This window comes from Dermacentor andersoni, chromosome 4, assembly GCF_023375885.2.
Source record: "Dermacentor andersoni chromosome 4, qqDerAnde1_hic_scaffold, whole genome shotgun sequence".
Lineage (NCBI taxonomy): Eukaryota > Metazoa > Arthropoda > Arachnida > Ixodida > Ixodidae > Dermacentor > Dermacentor andersoni.
The window spans coordinates 49,343,990-49,365,719 of record NC_092817.1 but is presented as its reverse complement, the minus strand read 5'-3'; the positions used below and the strand labels follow the sequence as shown (position 1 = coordinate 49,365,719).

General features: G+C 41.7%; 1 protein-coding gene across 3 annotated transcripts; it reads left to right on the top strand.

Moving 5' to 3' along the window:
• The first annotated feature begins 116 nt into the window (after positions 1 to 116).
• LOC126537102 (COX assembly mitochondrial protein homolog) lies at positions 117 to 20,025 on the top strand. 3 transcript variants are annotated; one of them, XM_055073701.2, is made up of 6 exons: positions 117 to 567; positions 635 to 739; positions 1,387 to 1,477; positions 6,158 to 6,270; positions 15,742 to 15,822; positions 19,136 to 20,025. In XM_055073701.2, exons 1-6 carry the CDS (start codon positions 492 to 494, stop codon positions 19,204 to 19,206), a joined length of 537 nt encoding a protein of 178 aa, XP_054929676.2. In that variant the 5' UTR covers positions 117 to 491; the 3' UTR covers positions 19,207 to 20,025. The 3 variants fall into 3 exon arrangements, with proteins under 3 accessions (XP_054929676.2, XP_054929677.2, XP_072143920.1); XM_055073702.2 differs by lacking the exon at positions 15,742 to 15,822 and having other exon boundaries at positions 123 to 567; XM_072287819.1 differs by lacking the exons at positions 15,742 to 15,822; positions 19,136 to 20,025 and adding an exon at positions 14,940 to 15,069 and having other exon boundaries at positions 127 to 567.
• The last annotated feature ends 1,705 nt before the right edge of the window (positions 20,026 to 21,730 follow it).

The following is a 21,730-nucleotide window of genomic DNA, read 5'->3' as shown; positions in this document are numbered from 1 at the left end:
TAAGAAAGTAGTAATTGCTTGGATTCTATAAATAAACAATTAAACTTTTTGTTGTACATTTTTTGGCGCTGCTTAACATTACTAATACAGATGTCACGCAGGGCCCCTTCGATTGCGATCGAGCACGATCTGGATGAATTTCTCGATCATGATTCGCTCCCTTTCTCTGCCTGTGCAGAAGAATCAGCCGCGATGGAGAAACATTATCCCGATCGGGTTCTATCACGATCAAAAGTGCCTTATGTGACAACCATATAAAAGCCGTCTGCGGGAGTGTGTCATTCGTCTATGCTAATCTATGCGTTTCGTTGGTGTTGATTGGTGCATCTTGGTGCATCAATTGGCGTTCATGCGAAGTTGGCGGAGTTTCGTTTCGAAAGTTTTCGTGCTGGTGTGATCTTTCACTGGAGGAGAAAGTACTGCGTGCAGTCGCTCGCTGGGAGCAACTGGTTGCTGGCTGTTCAGTGCTTCACCAAGTACACAAATTTCAAATGTCACCGGAGGTCGCGGAACATGCTGAATCTTCGGTACTGCCGAAGAGTTTTTCCGGAGGACCCCATGGTTTGGGTGTGTATTGCTTGGCAGGTGCCGTCTTGATCGCATACCTGACACACCGTTCTTGCATATGTTCCAGGTGACCCAAGTGACAGACGGCTGAGGAAAGTTGAGGTTGAAGTCCTCATCCCTCAGAAGATGAGGAACAAGGCACGCGAGGAAAAGTGCGCGGACCTCGTTCTAAGTACGTGCGATGCGTAATCGAAGAGTGCGTCTCGAAAGTAAACTCATTGTCAGTTCTGCAGCCCAGTACAGACTTGTAGTGCATGTACAGGTGTTAAGAATGCTGGGGATTTATGGTCATGTAGTACAAAACTTAATACGTGCTTAGTTGCGTAACCGCGTGTCGCAAAGTGCTCTTCCGAACTCGGCATATGCGAAGCTCTCGCCCTTTAGTAGCTGATGAAAGATACAGAAAAGTATCTCCAGCTTATACACGTGCTTTCCTCGTGGTGTCGACTTCCGACTTTGAGAGACTGACTGACACGTTTGTTTAGTACGATAAGTTATACCTTATGGCAGTTATGCATTATTCCGTCAGATTAGAAAGTGAATCTAGCTATTGCAGTACTCGCTTGATAGCAGAGGCTTACTATATTTTAATCATTGCAATTGGCGTAAAAACAGTCATATAAGGCAAACCTTTCACTCTGTAGTTTTAATTAGAGTGCAGTATGTAGCGTGTACCTCCACTGCTGTGAAAATTTTAAATCCAGGCGCCGGTGCGCGTGCTAGCACTTATTGTCGCATTATGTCACCTTGGTTTTGACCGAATATTGCCGACATTTTTTGTCCAACCACTGTTGGTCATCTTGGTTTTTGTTCTTTTAGAGTTTGGCGAATGCAGCAAAAGAGAAGGTTTGATGTTACCGTTCATGTGCCGAAAAGAAAACGATGCTCTCAAGGCGTGCTTGAAGAAGTGGTGAGTTTTCTATTTTCACTGTCAAGAAATGTCAGGCATGTCCTTTACTAGCAGTTTCTCTCATTAGCTAGCAACAACTGCTTATTCCTCCCCATCATGTGAGCATGATAGGCAGTCTTTTCAGAACTTTGTTTTTGGTTTTTTGGGCAAATTTAGCTAGAGTTTATCACTACACAGACATTATAGCACTGTCAACTTTTTGCTAGTCTGGAAGCGATATTGAACTATTCATGTGATGGGCTTCACATTCTGCATTAGGATTGTCTCTTTCAGTTAAAACGTTAGCCCAGTTTCTGTATTTACTTAATGTTAGTTTATTACTAAAAAGTGTGTATACAAATGTTAAAGGGGGCAAGTTGAAAGTGGTCTATTGGTCACTTTTTTATGTAAGCAGTACATGTTTGCACACTGCATAATGCAATGAATGTAAAATCATTCAATAGGAATTAGCTTAAAGGGGCCACAAAACACGTTTTCTAACATAGTAATAAAATGTTGCTGATCTATTAAAGACGCTCCTGTGAACATGTGAGCCAAATATTATTGCACTGTGTTCAGCGGGGAATTTACAATCTCGTGTCAAGAGCAGTGAAAAATCACTTGCTCTCGCTTCCACAATGTCATCATGCAGCAGTCAGCCTGAGAAGGTGCATATAAGAAAGCCCTTATTTGTCCATTTGTTTGGGGAGTATGGAGCAAGGCTTTTTGTTTTAAACTGCTCTAATCCAGTTCTTGCTCAGGCTGTCAAAAGAAAAAAAAGTGCTTCATAGATGTATGGCAACCCTACAACTGATACATCTAAGACAGCGAAGCTGTATAAGAAAGTTATCTCACTCTTTCAAAGTACTAGGAGTCTGTTTGCTGGCTCAAGAACTCGCTCAAACACACTAGCAGTTGCTGCTACATTTGAGCATGCTCGTGGCAGGCTATTATTAGTGACCACTCCCACACAGTCTGCATCACAGCACCAGAGCATCGCCTTTCATCATCAGAGCTGTAGAAACACCTAGTTGACCTCAAACATGGGGATGGTATAACACAACTTGAGAAACAAAAATTACGGATTACTGGTTTAAAAAGCAGCACACATATAAGTTGGCTATTCGAATAAGATGTATGCAAGGTAACTTTTGTTTTATAATCATTGATGTTTATGTTTCTAAGCAAAGTCGGGTTTCTGACGCATGGTGCCTTTGCCTTGCATTTGCATATGTATTGACCACACTGCCTCAAGCCAGCCTTCACCACAGCACGAAAACGATTTGCAAAACACCCTGTTACAGCTCTGCGGTAAAAAGAAAGATTCTTGTGTAGGAACTATCTGTAATGAGCAACATTTGAGTAAGCATTGCTGGGGACGTCTGCTGAGGAATTATGGAAGAAACTGTGCAGACTGTAATGAACAGAAAGTAAATTGGAGAACCCTTTCACTTGTGGCTGCCAGAGTATAGCTGGCTCCCATGTTTATTTTTGATGACAAAGTATATTGTGCAAATTTCTAAACTTATAAACAGTAATATAAGCAGAGATTTCTGAAAGTGAAACTTAGCTCACAGAACAAAAAATATTCATAAACATAAATAAATACAAAAATGCACGGCTTCTGACCACCATTTTTGATGAAAAATCACAATCCTAAACTTTGCTCACTTGTTATGTAACAACTGTTCAATCTTTTTAATGATCCTTTCCTTTTTTTTCTTTTCTTCTTTCATTTTTTTTTTCAGAAGAAGGTCATGGGAAAAACAAATGCGTTTGGTTTTACTTTATATAAGGGTAGTCTCCAACCTAAAATTCACATATGAGATTTGTCTCACCTTTGTTTAGTTTATGCCTATTGATTTCAACAAGCTTTATGAAGTCTATATGCAGCAATTTTGCTGACAAATTATTGTCTCTATGCATTCTAATCTTCATATTTAAGGCAAACATTTGTGGCTAGTCAGTGTTTTACTAAAATGTTGGCTACTTATTTAAATTCAAAATTTGAAAAATAAAGTCATGTTACAGCATGTGTTTGCTTTGGCTAATGATTGCCTTTAACTTTGGTACATAATAACCACATGTTTCAGGAATGACTGCCTCTCATCATTAAAAATAGGGGATTTGAAATAAATAAATTTTTTCTGACAGCTTCATAGTGGCAGTGGACACAGAACTTGTGCTGTGGTTACCAATGCAATTGTTATGTAACAAAGCACACTGGATAACTTTTTTAATTATGGCTTTAGAGGACCTGCTGAGATAGCAGAATTAAAGTCAGCCTCAAGGCATAAGCATCATTTGCCAGAAACTTTGTGCCTAGCACCAGTTCCGAGAAATGCAAACTCAATACTATGAAATGCATTGCTCTTCCAGTTAGAATGTTTACGCAGTGGCAAAATATGTCATCATGCAGATTTCGATGTTTGCTGCAGCTGTGAAACTTGTTCAGTTCCATATTCTTAAAGGGGCCTTGATGCCAAATTTTCGAGTTTGCATTATGCATTGCATGTTAAACTCTGCGTCCCACAACAATCTGGCTAAATTTCAGCGCGTTCGGTATGGTAGAAAACTTGTATGTGGAATTTTTTAATGTCACAGTTGAACCGCACAGCAGTCTGGCAGCACTTATGGGTGATGAAATGAAATGCACCCTGAGTAATATGTGCATGGTTTTGTTATCACATGCGTGTCTCAGCAGTCAGCCTTAGACGCACTCGCACGACGGTAGGCCTGCACCTTCTCTGCACAGGTGCGCGCACGGTCTGGAAATATTTCATAGATAGCACAGCAGTGGCATTGCACTTGTTGATGTCACAAAATGCATGCAAAAATGGCAGTTGCTCTTTGTGGGAGGGGCTTAGAGGCAGCAATTTCAAATTGAAATTATAGGTTGAAGTTTGCATTGAGAGTCCAGTTTCTTTTTTCTCTTTTTTGTGTGTGTGTGTGTGTCTAACATTATTGGCCCCTCTGCTCTCTGTTGCAACGGTAAACTGAGAATACTCACAGGGTGTCTACCAACCGGGAAAACCGGGAATCCTCAGTGATTTTGAGTAGTCTGGAAAAACTCAGGGAAAACTCTGGGAATTTGTCCCTCTATCAGGGAAAATTAACTGTAATTTTATTGAAAGGGTCGAAAGTCGCGGTAAAGCTGGCTCGAGCAAGACAAGAATCGTAATAAATCGTCTTTGACGGCCTGTCGTCAGCTGGAGGAGTTGCCAGTGTATAGTCAACGACCGACTTTCCGGATTCCCGATAATTTGGACGGCTTCGCGGCACCACCACCACGTACACCATAGAGTCAATGTATCAGAACGTCTGAAATTTCGTACGCAAGAACTCTTCGCTGTCCGATTTTCCGGACGTTTTGCCATGACCGCAGGTCCAAAACGGCATTAATAAAAGCCACCACTGCTGCCATTTTGATTACCTCGCCGCCTGAAACCGGCGCTCTCGCACGTAGATCCGCTGGCAGCCGTAGCCACCGCTGCGGCAACGCTAGGCCTAGCTGCTTCGACGTTCGCTGTGAAGCTTCTTGTCGTTGGGTGCAGTGTTTTTTATTGAAAGAATTCGCTGTTTTCAGCAATGGCACTTAATCCGCCTTTGCGGTCCTCGCGATTGGCTTAGAAGCTTGGAAAGCACGGTGCGATGCATAATGCCGGTTTCTGAAATTCAGCTTCGCCTCTGTACACGAATGTTACTTGGTAAAGCATACGCAAAAGTATTGCAGTGAAGCGTAACAAGCGTGGGAAGGGGCTATTGCCCCTTCCCACGCTGTATGTATGTATGTATGTATTCATACAGTATGTATTCCTTAATTATACATGCGTACACCCTGTATTTCCTGTCACAGCACGAGCACCGATATACCTGATACGTGTACCGACAGGCCTTCAGAGCATTTTCGAATGTGCCTAGAGAGTGAGCGCATCGGGCAATATGGTTTCAGCTCGTCTTGACATAAAACAGTTCTGCATCACTCAGGGAATTTCGCAAAGGCATTCAGGGAAAACCTGGAAAACTCAGGGAATTCGGAAATGTCAACTTGGTAGACACCCTGACTCAGTTTAATAGTATTCTGAGTACTACTGACTAATATGGACAGGCCAGCGAAGGACGTGGTGTGCCTCCTAAAAGCTAACATCGATCCAGCTGCGAAGGATATCAAGGAAATCTCTCTGCCATACATGACAAATGGCGTCACGGTCTTTTCTATCAATAAGCACTTGGTAGAAAACATGCAAGGCGCCATAGAGGAGAACTCGGTGACGTGATCAGCCCTGATAGTCCGGGTAGGTGAAAAGTGAAATCCCCGCATGAAGTTTTTGGGTGTTGACCCTGACATTGCGAAAACCGTGACACCATGGTTTTTGCCATTTTCATCAAGTGGCCATAGCGACAATGTCATAGCCAATTTAATGATCAGAGACAATCATCCCAGAAGCAAGTTGCATGTAGCTGCTAATTCTGTAGCAACAGTGCGAGACCCCATTTACTTCAGAATGTACCAAAACCATTTTGTTAATTAGTTGCATTTTTCTGAAGTTAACTCCTGCAATTTGTGCACTCCTGCATGTTATAATATGGTTTCTGTAGGTGCTTAGTTTTCTGCAATGGTTTTGTGCCTCGCATCTCACATCCAGAGCTTTGGATGTGAGTACCTTGTTTATATATGGCTTGTGCTCATTCTTTGTCCAGGTATGAGGATCCCGATTTCCAACACATATGCAGAGAAGAGTACCTGAATGAAAGGAGCAACTTTCGGGAGACTGGTGTGTGGCGAAAGAAGGACAAGCGTGCTGAAATCAGGAGTAAGGCTCAAGAATCCAGTGATGCATGAGTGAGATGGAGTACAAGTAGTGTATTTTCATTCCTCCTGTAGCCTAAAAGAGAAGGTACTTTTTTTAGGTGCAGCCCAGGAGTAAATGCATGTTGTTCCTACAGGTGAAGTGTTTAACCACTGGTAAATAAAACTTTTTATGACTCTGTCATGTATGGTTCTCCATATGTTTTCGGTAAAAGATTTAATTATTTACCTTATGCTATATATCAAATGGTATCATGGCTTTCTTTAGAGTAGCCTTAAGAAATCTGAAACATGTCCACACTGTACTTTGTTTTGTACTTAGCCTGCAATGCTGTGGAAGCTACACAAGAAGTCCAGTCACCAAAATGTATCACTGCATTTCACGGTCAAGGCTGTGGTCAAGTCATTCTGTGAATTGTCCTTGTGATGTACCTAAAACTTTAAAGCGATCCTTTATGAATTGTAAAGATTCAATATTGTTTTGGGACAGGCTACAGAGTACTCTGAAGACAGTCTTTTGAAACTGCATACTGGTTGATATTTGCTTGCACCTCATGAAGATGACATGGCATTGGATATGTTTTTCCTAATTGGACTACATTGTTTATGGAAGAGCACATGTTGGACTACAGTTCTAAGCCCATTGTTTCTGTTGAAATTCCACTTTAGTAAAATCATTGTTCACTTGAAAGACATATATCATTGGACAGAGTTTCAACCGGACTGGCACCACATCTTGATTAATTGGCTGTTGTTGCCACTCCTTTAGGCACCAAAATGTTTGTAGTGTGCTTTGTCACAGGATGCACACATAGTGCTTTACGTGGGTACTCATAGTCCCCTTTAGGCTATCGATGTGCAATGTGTTGGGTAGCGCTTATGCAGTTCTCACATACAATGTTATACCAATGTGTTACAATGTTACTTGATACAATCAGTACTATGTAATAAAAAAAAAGCATTTCGTGGTCAAGTAATCTAGGCATCCAGCTCTGAATCAAAAGGCTGTGGGCTCAGCACCTTGCCTGAACAATCTTTTCTTCATTTTTGTTGAGGGAGGACACTTAATAATTTTCCTCGCGTGAAGTTTTATTGGTGTCTTTTGTACATCATACCATGTTTGTGAAGTTACACACAACTCTGCAAAGAAGATGCAGCTATTGCCAGTCTATGCTTCACTGTGAGTCAGCAGCATGTGGCTGCCCTGGCAGGGTGAAAAAATAAAGGAAAACAACGAAAAGCAAAATGGTCTAATGCAACCTACAGTTTATTTCCATTAAATCAACCCTGATAGGACCGATGAAACTTGTCGAATTATCTTGCTGCTTGCATTAAACAAGAGGCAGAAAGAACCCCGAAACCTACCGCTGATTCATTTGGCAGTATTGCCCCGTCTCAAACATGTCCCCGAATCGAATGTGCACACACTTTTTATGGGCTCAAAAGCAGAAAACTCACGTAAAAATTACAATAAAGCTCCTAAACAAAGTAGAAATTGAATGAACCCCCAATTTTGAAGCAAGAAAAATGTAGCATGCCCTCTATTCTTGCATTAAAAAAAAGGCCAAACCAGTGTAATGTACCTTCACAGAAGGGAAATTTGTTTACTAATGTCCATCATCATCACTTAGACAGCACTTTATCACTGTTTATGAAAAACCACAATGTTTCCACTGTATGGTCCATAGTGCATTTGATATTCTGTATTTATCAACTGACCCTGCAACAACTGGAAATAGGATGATGCTCTACATCTAGCCTAACCACCTCACTACTTTCTCCTGTGACACATGCAATTCTCTAGAACACCAAAAACACATGATGCAACTGGTTGCCGCTAGACTAAAAGGGTCCTGAAAACTTTTGCAACTAATCGCAGAATTATCGCATCACTATTAGAGGACGTCGTCTCACAAATCTCATGCCACAAAATTTTTTTGAATCCTTCAACTATAAGTGAAGCTATTGCACCAATACCCGACTTTCTCTCATTTTATCTGCAGTAGTGCACTGGAAGCGACTAGAGAAGTAGCCAAAAGGGCAACGCCCCGGCCAAAAGTTTAGTGTCGCAGCAGCTAAAGGTCTCATCGCAGCTGCCCATGGCAGGTGCAGGTAAACTAGACTATACAGCATGCTGCTGCCATCTCTGAGGCCACGCGCAGCAAATGCAACTACACGCAGCACAAAGATGAAATTATTTTCCTGTTTTTTTTAGATTGCAGACTTGTACAGTAACACCTCTATATAACGAAGTCGGTAAATCGGCAGTTTGCTTCGACATATCGAAATTTTGCTGTATTGAAATTCAACCTTTTATGCAAATAAGTACAGTGGCCAATCGATTTCTCTTACACAGTAAAGGGCCGCAGAATTTTTCGAATTATCAGGCAATCGAAAAAAGCAAATTTGAATTAGAAAGCAATTCATTTTAATGAATTTGGGAGTCGGCGACAAACAGTGGCATAGCCAGAAATTTCGTTCGGGGGGGGGGGGCTCACTTTGCAGTTTGGCCTCCTCCTTATAGAAATTGTCGAGGGATCAAATACATTAAACATTATTAATAACTGCGTTGCCATTGCCAAAGATGCTGCAAATGAATACTTGAACTCTACACACTGTCAAGACAAGTAAAATGTGTATTTTTTCATAAAAGGATATACTCGTATGACTCAAAAATTGTGCCCGAAATAATTGATATCAATGCTTCCATGTTTTCTTTATATTTAATAAGTAAGGCAAGTATCACACGAACTTTAGAACTATGTCAGTTTGAAACCAGCAATGCGGTGCATGCCGCTGATATGAAAAATGTAAAGGCTATGAAACGAACAATTTAGGACAAATATTTTAATAAAACTTTGTTAGCCTCCCTGCCTTTTCTCATATGCATCTCTCTCTTGCTCTCTCTCTCTCTCTCTCTCGGTCATTCAAGAACCTTGATTACATTTTTGTACATATGCAACGACCAAGGAAAAATCTCAGTGATGCTGTCCTTTGCTAGAATGTATTGTGCAGGAGCAGCTGTCACCGGTCATGTATTGTGAGTAATTTCTCCTAAATTATAGTCGCAACGGAGAGCACATATAGAAAGCAGGAGTTCTGCAAAATATACGAGGGCGAGTCAAATGAAAGTGAGCCAATGCGAATATATGACAAACGGGGTATCTTATTTAAAAGTAGTCTCCATGAGCATTTAGACATTAGTCCCAGTGACTAACGAGTTGCGTGATTCCCGTCTCATTAAACTCTTTGGGTTGCTGTTTCAAAAAGTTTGTAACTGACTTTTTCACGTCATCGTACGACACGAATCTGGTTCCCTTGAGCTGTTTTTTTCACTTGCTCTAAAATGTTGAAGTGGCAAGGCGACAGCTCTGACCTGTATGGCGGATGTTTCAGCGTTTCCCTCTTGAGTTTTGCCAGTTTTGTATTAACTACATCAGCGACATGGGGACGGGTGTTGTCGTGGAGCAAGATGACCCCATTCCTCAATTTTCCACGTCGTTTAATCTTGATTGAGACTCGCAGCCGATCCGTCATTTCACAATATCGGAAACAATTGATAGTCTCTCCAGGTTTAGCAAATTCGATCAATGATGGCCCCTGACGATTGAAAAAGAAGTCAACTACACCTTTCCGGCAGAAATGACAGCCTTAAAAGCTTTCCTTTGGGAGAGTGAATTCAAATGTTTCCACTGTAAGCTTTGCCATTATGTTTCAAGCTCGTAGTAGCGGCACCATTAGTCGTCCTCGGTCACAATTGCAGACAAAAAGTCATCACCTTCATCGTGATACCGGATTAGATATAGATAGGTAGAAATAGATTTTATTTTCAGAAATACAAGTGTTTTGGTAGATACCAAAAGCTAAAAGCTGTTGGAAAAACAGCTTGACTGGGCCGATGGTCCGTTACAAGGCATACATGGTGGTTGCATCAAAAATTGTAACATTGTTAGACACTCAGAATAAATTAATTACATAAATGCACAATAACAAGACTGAAAATTATATAGAGACTAAGAGAAAAAAGCATATTTGATACATCAGAAGAAAGGAAGTATGTGTGTAAGGGTTACTAATAAGCTAACACAATTCGCTCTGACAGTCTAAAGAAAACATATTCGATACAACAGAAGAAAGAAATATATGTGTGTATGGGTTACAAAATCAGTAACACAGTTGGCTCTGAAAAACGATAAACAATCAGTGATCACATGTTTACAAAAAGCATTCGCAGTTCCTTGGATGAAGTATATGTACCTTGATATTTATTTATAACGTATGGTAGATTATGCTGTAATGACTGTAGGCTATATTTACTACAAATAATGGTACTACGTATCACTATTTCTTGTATTGGAAGAATTGAATTCGGTGTCAAAGATGCGCTGGACACTAGGAATTTCTTGAAGGCAGTCTTTGAGAAATAAAATGAATTTAGAACGCGAAAAGTGTAGAAATATTCTATTTTTATAATTTTATGCTTTATGAACGATGAGTCAAGGCAGCGCCGAACCTCTCCGTCTTCTTGTAGTGATTCATAATATTGGGCATCTATTGCACACACAAGAGCTGATAACCGAGATGTTCATGAATTATGGTGTGACCCGAACTGTGACTGATGTTCACATGCTCTGCCAATTCATCAATGCGTATCCTCCGTTCTTGCCTAATCAGCCTTTGCAATTGCGTTGGGGGTGAGGAATGCGCCTGGAGTGTCCATATAACTGCTATCGCAATAATATAATATCCGTCAGCTGAAGCTTCCCATGGGCAATTACTTTCCGCAAGAGAAGTAACAAAATCAAACTTTCATCATGCGAAAATTCACTGCGCGACAACAATGTCTTTTCTTTTTCTTTTGACAGGCGGGGGCACCGAAATGAAATAATGGAAAGGAAAGCACGTTGGCCACAATCGAATGCCTACTTTGGGCACCTAGTGTGGCTACCGAAGGAATATCGAAGAAAATGTGAGACGCTTGATCCACAGAGAACCATACACATACTTCTCGGTATCCTACACCGCGGGGACAAAATTTTTCGGAGAGGTTGCGCTCAAGCGAATGCATTGCAATCCATCGAGTCCCCGCAGTGATGGTGGCGGGCGACCATTGCTTCGTTTTCTCGTCTGCTAGCCAGAAGGTGTCCAAAACTCAGCCAGGCAAAAATACACTCGGCCAGAGAAAAACGAATGCGCATCGAAGTGCGCCGCGCGGTGGTCAATGCAGCACAGGAAAAACGCATGAGCTCTGGCTGGTTCGGCAGCCCACAGGAAGCGAGAAAAAAAAAAAGAAAAAGAAGAGGAGGAGCCTCAATGTGTTCTCGCAGATAAAAGTCCAAGTAGAAAAATAAATAAGAAGGTAGTTACCTTTGCTTCCTTTAGTGTCTTGACATGAATGCTTTGGTGTAGGTGAAAAAAAAATTGTTTGATATACTTTTCTTTGACATGACGGCACAAATGAGCCACCACAATGCTTCGTCTCATCGGATCTCAATGCGTGCTTTGTCAACTTATGTGATAGTGCGTTGATTTGGCGTGTCTCATTGTATGGTCCGATGTACAACTTTAAAAAAATCAATGCACCTTTGGCGTCAAATGTTTATAACAACATTAAACCCACAAAGTTCCGGAATTGAAAATTTAAAACGACTTTGGAAATGTCAATGCACCTTTCGCATCAAAAGTTTATTAGCACTTCATACCCATAAAGTTTCAGAATTGAAATCCAAGCGCTTGCTAGATTCCGCGGCCTTGGTGAGATGCCGCGACGAGCCCGCCCGCCACGCCTGTGGAACTTTGTGCTCAGAAGGAGCTCCTTGGCGTTACGATATGTGACTGCCAGTGCATGGGCGTTGCCGCGAAATCCAGCCCAATTTCACAATGTTCGCTCTAAAATGTTCTTTCGAGCATGAAAACTACATTCTAGACAAAATGCAGCATGATTTTCAGTGCTGGGGGTTGTTTTGGTCGGCGGAGCATGACAACATGAAAAAATTTTGGGGAGGGGGGGCTGAAGCCCCATAAGGCCCACCCCTGGCTACGCCCCTGACGACAAATGATAGTTTCATGCCACACTGACGATATCCTCACTTAGGCGCTACTAGTTAAGCAAAGCCAGCCACGCTTTTGCATGCACTCTGCCCCCATGGCTGATAGCGTCGCCCCCACTGGGACCACGGTATCATTATGGTATCATGAAAAGTGCCGGCAGTCGGGAGCAAATGCTTCGTCTTCCTCTCGCTCCAATGGGCCACCAAAGCTCGAGATTACGCAACCTCCAATACTAAACGTGCGGGAAGACAGCTTACATGATGCCACGCCATCTCGGCACGCCCACTCTTTGCACATCGAGCAGATTACTTCTAATGCAGGATACGCAGCTTTGCATGAGCTCAGCCGCGCCTACAGCCATCACGGCCGAGACCTGCACCAGAAATCGCGATGCACGTAAACTTGCCCCCCCCCCCTCCCCCATCCCTCATGCATGCTTGATCACGTTACCGTGAGCTCGCTCCCCTCCTCCTCTTTCCCTCTGCCCGTGCTGGGAGGCGGCACGTGAAGCCACCACCTTTCTTTCTCACCCTCGCACACTTTCACTCATACTTAAAGCACAAAGTGCGCGGGGGCGCGATAAGATCTTATTGCACTTGGACTTCATACAGAACATGATGCGGGTTCACTTCAGGGGTCACTCTTGTGGCGCCACCAAGCATGACTTGAGGTGCATTTGCAAGCAGCCACTTGTAATTCAATCATTTGGCCATCTGCGTCGGCGGAAGTTTCCATTTATTGTCTCGGCATTCTTTTGCTGCAGAAGCGAAATTTCGTTATATTGTTAACACTTTGTATGGTTATATTGTTAACACACTTTTTTATACTGAGGTTCTAGTTACATGTTCTATGGACAAGAGGTTATGAAAGGTTAAATACATTGTTACATCGAGAATTTTGTTTTATTGAATTTCATTATTTCAAGTTTTAACTGTATTTTCATTTATTTGACTCAAGATTAGCAAACCTGTATTACTGACAATGCTCTCTCACAACCACAAAATCAGCTAAGAGTGGTAATAGGCCAGCTGCTTTCAATGACACTGCATGACAATATTGCAGAAGGGAGAGCAAGCAATTTTTCGCTGTGTTTGACTGTTGTAAATTCCCTGTTGCATGCAATGCAGTAACATTTGGCTCACATGGTCACAGCAGCCTCTACAACAGATTGGCAACATTTTCTTGATATGTTCAAAAAGTGTTTCAGGGCCCCTTTAACATGTAAAATAACTTTCGTTTTGAGTGTGCTTCCATAGACTGAAAGTGGAATGTCATGCTATGCGAGAATTTGTTCTGTCGCCATCTGTGGTTGTCGTCTTATCAACGCAATGGTGATGACACAAGCCTGGTTGGCTCTGATGGTAGTTGCTGACACGGTTTTTGTTTCATATCGGATTGCACTGCCAAAGAAAATTTTCTGGGAAAAAAAGGCACGCAATAGAATCGGGTAAATACTGTAGTAATTCATTGTGAGCTGCCATTTTCGGGATAAAATATTGCCCAGGGCAGGCCAAAAATAGGCATTTTCAATGGAAAATGACGTGTTCACCGCATTCACTATACCCTAAGCTCCACCAAGACACACCGCCACTATTGTAGTCAACACTGCAGTCACCACTGGGGTCAGTGTGACGACCAACAAAGTTTGAATTATGTGACGAAGGGTAATTTCAAGGTCGAAATAACGAAAGTTCGGGCCCATAGAAACGTATGGGCACTGGCCGAGACCTTCAGTAGAGATTGAATTAGCCGAATAATCTGAATAACTCCAGTCGAATTAATAGAAATCTATTGTACTAGCAGCCATATAGCACAGTTTCATCACTTTTAAGGGCAAAATTATTTTTTTTATTTAATACTGAGCCTATGTAACGAACAGTTTCACATAATTGCTGGCAGAAAAACACTGAACTATTTCTTAGCGCAAATGCAGTCGCTGCAAAAAGTCTTGCTAGTATCCACGGTGTTGTATGCTATCTATGAAACGAAGCATAGAGAGCAAACCCTCTGAATATTTTGTTGAGGTACTACTACACTTAAAGGGCCCTCACCAGGCCTCATTATAAATTTTGGCTGTACACTGGAAGTCCCGAAATGCTGTCTAAGAATAGTTTTACTGAAATTATTTTTGAAATCTGTTTAATGTTGGAGGAGATAGAAAAAATTTAATACCCTTTTAGCCCACTTCCAGGAGGTGAGCATAACTGCCAACAGAGGCACTCTCTCCTTCAGCCTCGAGCAGCGTCCACAAGCGATGTTCTTTCCCCTCCTTCTCCCATACCAAAACTGAGGGACCTCACCGAGTTGCCTGACCAGCCCCACCTTTTTGCTTTCTTTCTTTTTTGCTGCACACCAAATTTTCGGTACCGGCGTTGCATGTTACGCATTGGACGATTTACTGAAGTAACGTGCCATGGTGAATGATATTGCGAGGACTGCGTTTATGTCACGTGTTTGTGCACGTCACCTTGACTGCATGGCTAAAAGCAACATTTCCTTGAAAGGGAGAATGCATGGTGTTAGGTTTGAAATTTTAGCTGTTCCTGTGGCACACAGTGCTGTAATATTTTGCAAGACACGATTGTCAGCATGTGAAGTGTGTAATGAGCTTCTCTGTTTAAGATGGTCATACCTGGTGAGGGACCCTTCAAGAAGATCTTTGGCTGGCTACACATTAGTTGAGCTGCTGCTTCACATTAGTGTAGTAGCAGTAGCGATTCAACTCATTGAGCATGACCTACTACACCAAAAGGTAATGAAAGGGTGTTTCATTCCAAAACAAGGGTGCTGTAACCAATATCCTCTGACCGTGAATTTAGATCAAATGTCTGGCTTTTGTGGAGAATGGCCTCTGCATAAGCTACTGTTCTGGCACACTTCTCTTGTTCACAAAATGTACAATAAGTTCACTTGTGATTTTTTTTTTCATTGCATTATTCTTTCGTTAAGTCTTTAGTGAGTCTGTCATATTCTCATGAGATACTTGTCTCCACCATGCTCAACTTGGTAGGTCCCATGTTCAGAGCAGTCTATGCTCTGTCGCTAGTATACACAGGTAGATGCACATTATGAGACAACATATCTTTTGCTGTTTACTTTTCACTGCCCTTGAGCTCCTGGTCCGACACGGCATTAATCGAAGCCACCACCGCCGCTGTTTTGATTATCTCGTCGCCGCGAACAGGCGCTCTCACACGCAGATCCGTTGGAAGCCGTAGCGACCACCGCGGCAACGCTAGGCCTAGCTACCTCGACGTTCGCCACCAAGCTCCGTGCGGTTCGGTGCTTTTCATTAAAACAATTCGCCGCTGTTAGCAATGGCGCCTACTCTGCCTTTGTAATCCTGGTCAATGCCTTCTAAGCTGTGAAAGCACAACGCGTTGCATAATGCAGGTTTACTAAAGTCAGCTTCGCCTCGTTACAGCAGTGGTACGCAGTGAAGCATATGCGAAGTGTTGCGGTGAAGCATACCAAGAATGGGAAGAGGCCATTGTCACGGCACACAGTATGTATTCCTTATTTATACACGCGTGCACCAGCCATCTCCTGTCACATTACGAGCACCAATACGCCTAATAATTGCATTGGCAGGCCTTCAGAGCTATTTCGGATGTGCCTGTGATTTGAGCCCTTGGGGGCAGTAAAAGGTAGTGCTCCGAAAGGTCAGTCAGGTATCAGCGACAGAAGCCACAGTTTTGCACCGAATCGACTCATATCTATTCGCAGAGGCCACATAACAAAGGAGAAGCCGACAAAGTGGCTCACAACGAAAGCGAGTGTACGAGATGGTACAAACGTTCTCCGCTGCCATCACCATCTTTGCGACACACCGTACAGAGGCATCTAATCTTGGTGCCGTTTATAGACACTTAGTCTCTTGTCAAGCTTCTAGCATTGTTTTTGGGCATAGTACACATTTGTCTGGTGCAGTAAAGCATATAAAAGCACATCTGTCATTTTGAATGCATATGACATTTGCCATCACTTTTTGTCTTGTGCGTGACAGTGCAAATTGTTCTAGCTCAGTTGTAATTTTATGTCTGACTTGCGCCTAGGCGCATATCTTTGTTCTTATTAGCCTACAAAATTTTATTTTATTTTTTACACAATTAAGTTCCTTGCCTACCCAAATAAAAATACTTGCAACATATACCGTGCGTGTGGGAAGGCAAGCTTAATTGGTCACTGTTGGCTTTGTGTCTCACTTCACTGTTGAGCAGGACTTACTGATTGCACAGTAATAACAAGCTTCGCCCAATGGCTACAAACTACTGCTGTACTACACCAAATGTTCCAAGAAGACGAATTTTTCTGCTCTTATACTGTTCCAGAATGAAATTTTTCCTGCTCCAAAAATCGCTCGAAATCCTAAACTGGCTGCACCACCACTGATCTAGTTTTCTTTCCTTCCGCTGTCCATGGTGGCGGTGCCATCGACACGTCACGCCTGTCTAGTTTCTTCCGGCTCCTCGGTGCGGCGGTCCCATTGTCCACGCAAATGTATATAAAAACCAGAAAGACAAGTTCCCGTTCTCCATTTTGAATTTCACTTCTGTCGTAATGGGGAGGCCGCATATAGTCCAGACTCCTGAGTAGAAACGCACCTTCACGCTAAACAGCTTCACTGGCCATCCACCTTCACAGAGGGGTATGGCTCATGATTTTTTTGCATTTTCTCTTTAGGTTTCCCACTTCTGTAGTCTTCTCTTTATCCTTCATTGACTATAAATAATCTTTCTGCATGGCTGGATGTAAATGGACATAACTTCTTTTTGCCATAAGTGCTTGTTTGCAACAACTGGAATATTTGACACGACACTGCAGCGAGATTCATTATACAATGTGCGAAGACCTCGCACTTTTAGTGTGAATTATCTCTGTGGAGTGGTTAAAATATTGCTATATTCTGACCCGCAGTACTTGAGTCCAAATCTCATAGTTGCCATGACAGTTTGTTTTCACGTTTTTGTAAGTGTATCACCTAAGAATCTACATTACACCCAGCCAGCATTACATCATCGTGAACCATACAAAACATCCCTTGCACTGCTATCACTGCAAAGAAATAAAAGCAAAAACATACCTCCGATTGTTTTCGAGTTAGGGGCTTGCTGTTGGCTATAAAACCCTGAGGTGTCTTGTGAAAAAGGTGTAATTGACATACACTTTATTTCCATATCAGCTAATTTTTACTACACAACCTTATAAAAAACCACAGTTGCGCTCTAAATCTGTGAGTGCTTTGATGCTCCTTCATGCTACCGGGGTGTTCAGAGCCATTTGCTGGAAAAAAATTGAATGGAAATATGTGAGGATGATAACAGGCACTTTTTTTTATTTCTTCTGTAGTGCTTTGGTTAAAGTGAGAGGGCAAATCTAATGTCATTTACAACAAATGATATTTGCTCATAATGCCATTTGTTTGCTGTCATATGGTAAAATGTAATGGCATTCGTTGGAAATGAATTTCCAAATAAATTAGTTTGCCAAACTCATTCCAATGGCATTTAGCATATTGGAAAATAATTATTGGACAAGAGTGGGCTTGATGCTATTTCTGGCTTTTTTGTTTACTATCGTCATTTTCACTGTTTTAAAATTACTTTAGTTTTCGCCATGTGACAGCACGCAGTGATAATCACATTAACCTCAACAAATGTCATTTGTTGGAAATTACATTAGATTTGCCGTGTGATAGGGTTATATGCACAGAGTGATGAATTAAGTTAAAAATTAGCCCTTTAAGTGACAGTGAAACAAAACCACAAAAATATATTCTTATTCCATGTCTGAATGAAACATCTCATTCACATTAGTTTGTTACACGGGCATTATCAAGTGCACACCTCAAGTGAAAAGTTGGCAGTAAATTATGAAAATTCATTAGAAACTTACATTTTCAGTCATCTGCTTCATCGAGCATTAGGCTTTACCAGAACATCATTAGAACTTTTGAGATGACCAAGGCATTAATGAACTGTGCCACCAGACAAATGCTACAAAAGGGCTTGTGTATATGAGAGGGTTGTTGGGCTACTTGTATTGCTTGCTGGTTGCAAAAAGGAATTGCTTGAAATGTTATTATACAACAGAAGCCAGGAAAATTACTTGGACTTATTAAAAACAAAACAATGTGCATATGAGCCAGACATATCAGCACCTGCTTTTGTAAGAATGCTTCTGGACAAGTCAAACTTGTCTGAAGCATTGTGTTTCATGGTATAGTTTAACTTGTCTTGAATTACCTCAGTGCAGGCGGTTCCAGAGGGACAATCCAAATGGCCTGCAATATGTGGGAGTAAAATATTAGTGAGCGCAGTGGCTTGCTCATTGGTATAACTGTGTCGACTTGATGTACATTTAGCAAAACAAATTCCTCTTGTGATTTGCTGGACAGTTATCTTGGACACCACTCCGTTCAATCTGGCAAAAACAGTGCAACTTTCTTCTTATGTGTTTGCAAGTGAAAATATTATTGTCTTAAAAAACAGCTGTCCATAACTGCCAATTAGTGCTGCCAACCTCCAAAGCCAGTTTTCCTATAAATTGGCTAAAGAAATTCCCTAGATTTCTCTAGATTTTTTTCTAAGGTACATATGTTCAGTTTCTCAGTATAGTTTTTCATAATGATATAGCTTTTTGTTATGCAAATAGACTGAAAATTTATAGTTTCAATTTATTTCCAAGGTCATTCTATAAATTTAAATAATGAAGTTGCTGCACTCAAGCTGCAGTAATGTTGCAGTGCAAGCAGTGCCAACCAGTTCTTTGTGCTAACACCTTCAATTTCATTCATGTGCCGTATTCTCCTATTCTAGGAAGATTGCCACTGGTGGCTTTCACCTTTAGCATCACATTTGCTTGCGACAGTGAAGATAGGTTACTGTGAATAATTGTAACGTGACCACTGTTCCAACATGCATCCCTCTACCAACCTTCCATGCACATTGGTCCGACATAAAAGTGTCACTACTGAGTATTGTTCATGGACTTGGTTGACTTTGTTGACAACAGTCTGGTTGTGTAAGAAATGTAACAATTCATTTTCGGTGTGCACCCAGTGTAATGTTGTTGCTACATATCATATTTTCTGCCAAAGTGCACTCTGTATAACCCAAAGCACAAATTCTTCATGCACTCTCACCAAAATGAAAGGTCCCCAGGCAAACACTATTCACTCCAGTAATGGAGCTACAACATGAAGCGTGCTTTCACACCCGATCTTTCCAAAGGGCTGTAGAGTAGCAACACAAAAGGTATTGCAAGCACTCACATCTACGTCTACACCTTTCACAGTATGCAGGTTCAGTGTAAGATTGGTCATTTGATGAGCTTGTTGTATACGGGCAGAAACGCACTGGTAAAACAATTGTCAATTGAGGCTAACACGGACACTAGGCACGATAATGCTACATACAGACACTAATACATAGAAAAAGAGCAGACAGGTGTGTTGCTAAGCCTCTTGATGGGACTCTAAAGAGAAACACGATCAATTTAGGTGGATAAAGTATTCTTCCATTTTACACTGTTCTTTTTTTATTTCACAGTAATATGTTGATTATTAGAAGTGAGTATGAAGTTTCTATTTTTTTTAAATTTTGCACTGAAATTCCAGCACTGGTGCATCATTGTGACATCATTGATTTAAAAGTACCCTTTCATATGTGAACTGTTCAATGGCTCAATAAAGCTTCTTAATACTCCAGTGATTGGTTCTTTTAGAACAAAATGTAGTCCATCTTTCCTGTAAAAAAAAAAAAAAGATATATTAATTTGACCCACACAGTTGTCAACATGCCCGACATCATGGTGAGCTAGTGTGGGAACTTCAAGGCAGTGTTGCCGCCAGTACTTCATTTTTGCCTCTTTTCTGCCTTATCAAGCCTTCAAGCCTCCTCACACAGTAATTAGTGGCATTTCTGTTATTTCAGAGTAATTTACTAATGCAGCTAAACTTGTTTTTCTCTTTAGTGTCCCTTTAAAAAACGAGCATGAGGACTCTCCACATTCATGAGAAATATCTATACATATAAAGTAATGATCAAGTGCTTCATACTTGTCCTGGGCGCCAACAATCCCGGGCACGGAGCAGCTGGGGATTTCGCAGTTCTTTTGGAAAGAGTGCGGAGCATAGCGGTTGTAGAGACCCCAGATGCTGTTCATCAGCTTCGGGTTGTACTTTGGCAGTGTTGTCTCAACTGCTGCACAATACAAAAGTGTGTAGGTTAAGCTACTCCACTCCTGAGAGGTATGTGACCGTGAGATAGAGATGTCTTTTCGCACTATCATAAGCACTGTGTGCTACAGTCTGCTAGGACTTGTGGATTCAGTTCTGGAACTTACTGCTGGTCGGTGGTTCAAAGATGACGCCAAGATTCTTTGTTTGCTCTTCTGTGAGCTTCTTATGTAGATTCACAGCAGAGTGCATTGTGTAGGGTATGGAAGCCATGGCTGAAAAAAAAAATAGTAATAATCACTGGCTTTTATTTTTCCGAGTCTCAACAGACAATAGCTTAATATCTTTGGCTACCTTGAAATGGCATGAATATTTTTGCAACTTTCCCTAAACATCTTATATTGTAGAACATTGAGCATATATAGTTTGAAACATGTTCAATCAGCACTTCTCTATGTTTGCGGTGTCGCTGCAAATTAATTGATACTTGCAGTCCTTCAAGATGCCTTCTTAACTATATGTGATAGTCTTTCTTGTTGAAGTTCTTCATTGCAGATATTGAACGCTGTTTAGTCAAAAGGCTTGCAAGAAGAAAGGAAAGGCAACACTGGCAGCACATCTAGTCTTCAAGTCAAACATTGCTGTGCACACTAACCACATGACTATTAACCTTTCCTAGGTCTTGGTAAAGATGGCACAGGTGCCCCATTAAAGGCAAGACTCCTCAAAATCATGTGATACCATTTGTTGAACGCCGCTGCCACCTAATTGCTGGCTGTTGTCATTAGCCAGCCACTGTCAGGAAGTGATGGCTGTTTGGTCTCTCTCACTCACTCACACACAAACACATTTTTTTTTACCCTCTCTGTGCCACCTGTAGGACCACCAGCAACGCTTGCCAGAGGTGCCATAAAGAGGTACAGTGGCTCTACAAGCGGTTCCACGTGTACTTTCAAGATGGTGCTGTACTGTCACGATAGTAAAGCCCTAGGCATTCTCTGGGAAAGCTTTTTGGTAAGACAGAAAAGAAGAGAAAGTTAACGGCAAGGTTCGGACTCGTGTTGCAGATGTTGTGAGGCATTTTTTTTGTCGTGAGGATAGATTGGATTTTTTTACAACTACTGCTCAGGTGTGCACATGTAACTGTGGCAAGTGGAAGCATCAGGAGAGCACCTGAGATTATAATGGAGCAGGCTGTGGAGAATCTCTTCGGGGCAATCAAAAGGCAGCGGGG

Excerpts from the sequence above, each read along its gene's own strand:
- LOC126537102 (XM_055073701.2), top strand. The coding sequence starts at position 492 with ATGTCACCGGAGGTCGCGGAACATGCTGAATCTTCGGTACTGCCGAAG. Across the intron at positions 1,478-6,157 it reads AAGGCGTGCTTGAAGAAGTG|GTATGAGGATCCCGATTTCC; the intron begins GTGAGTTTTCTA and ends TTCTTTGTCCAG. Across the intron at positions 15,823-19,135 it reads GGCCATTGTCACGGCACACA|GAAGATTGCCACTGGTGGCT; the intron begins GTATGTATTCCT and ends CTCCTATTCTAG.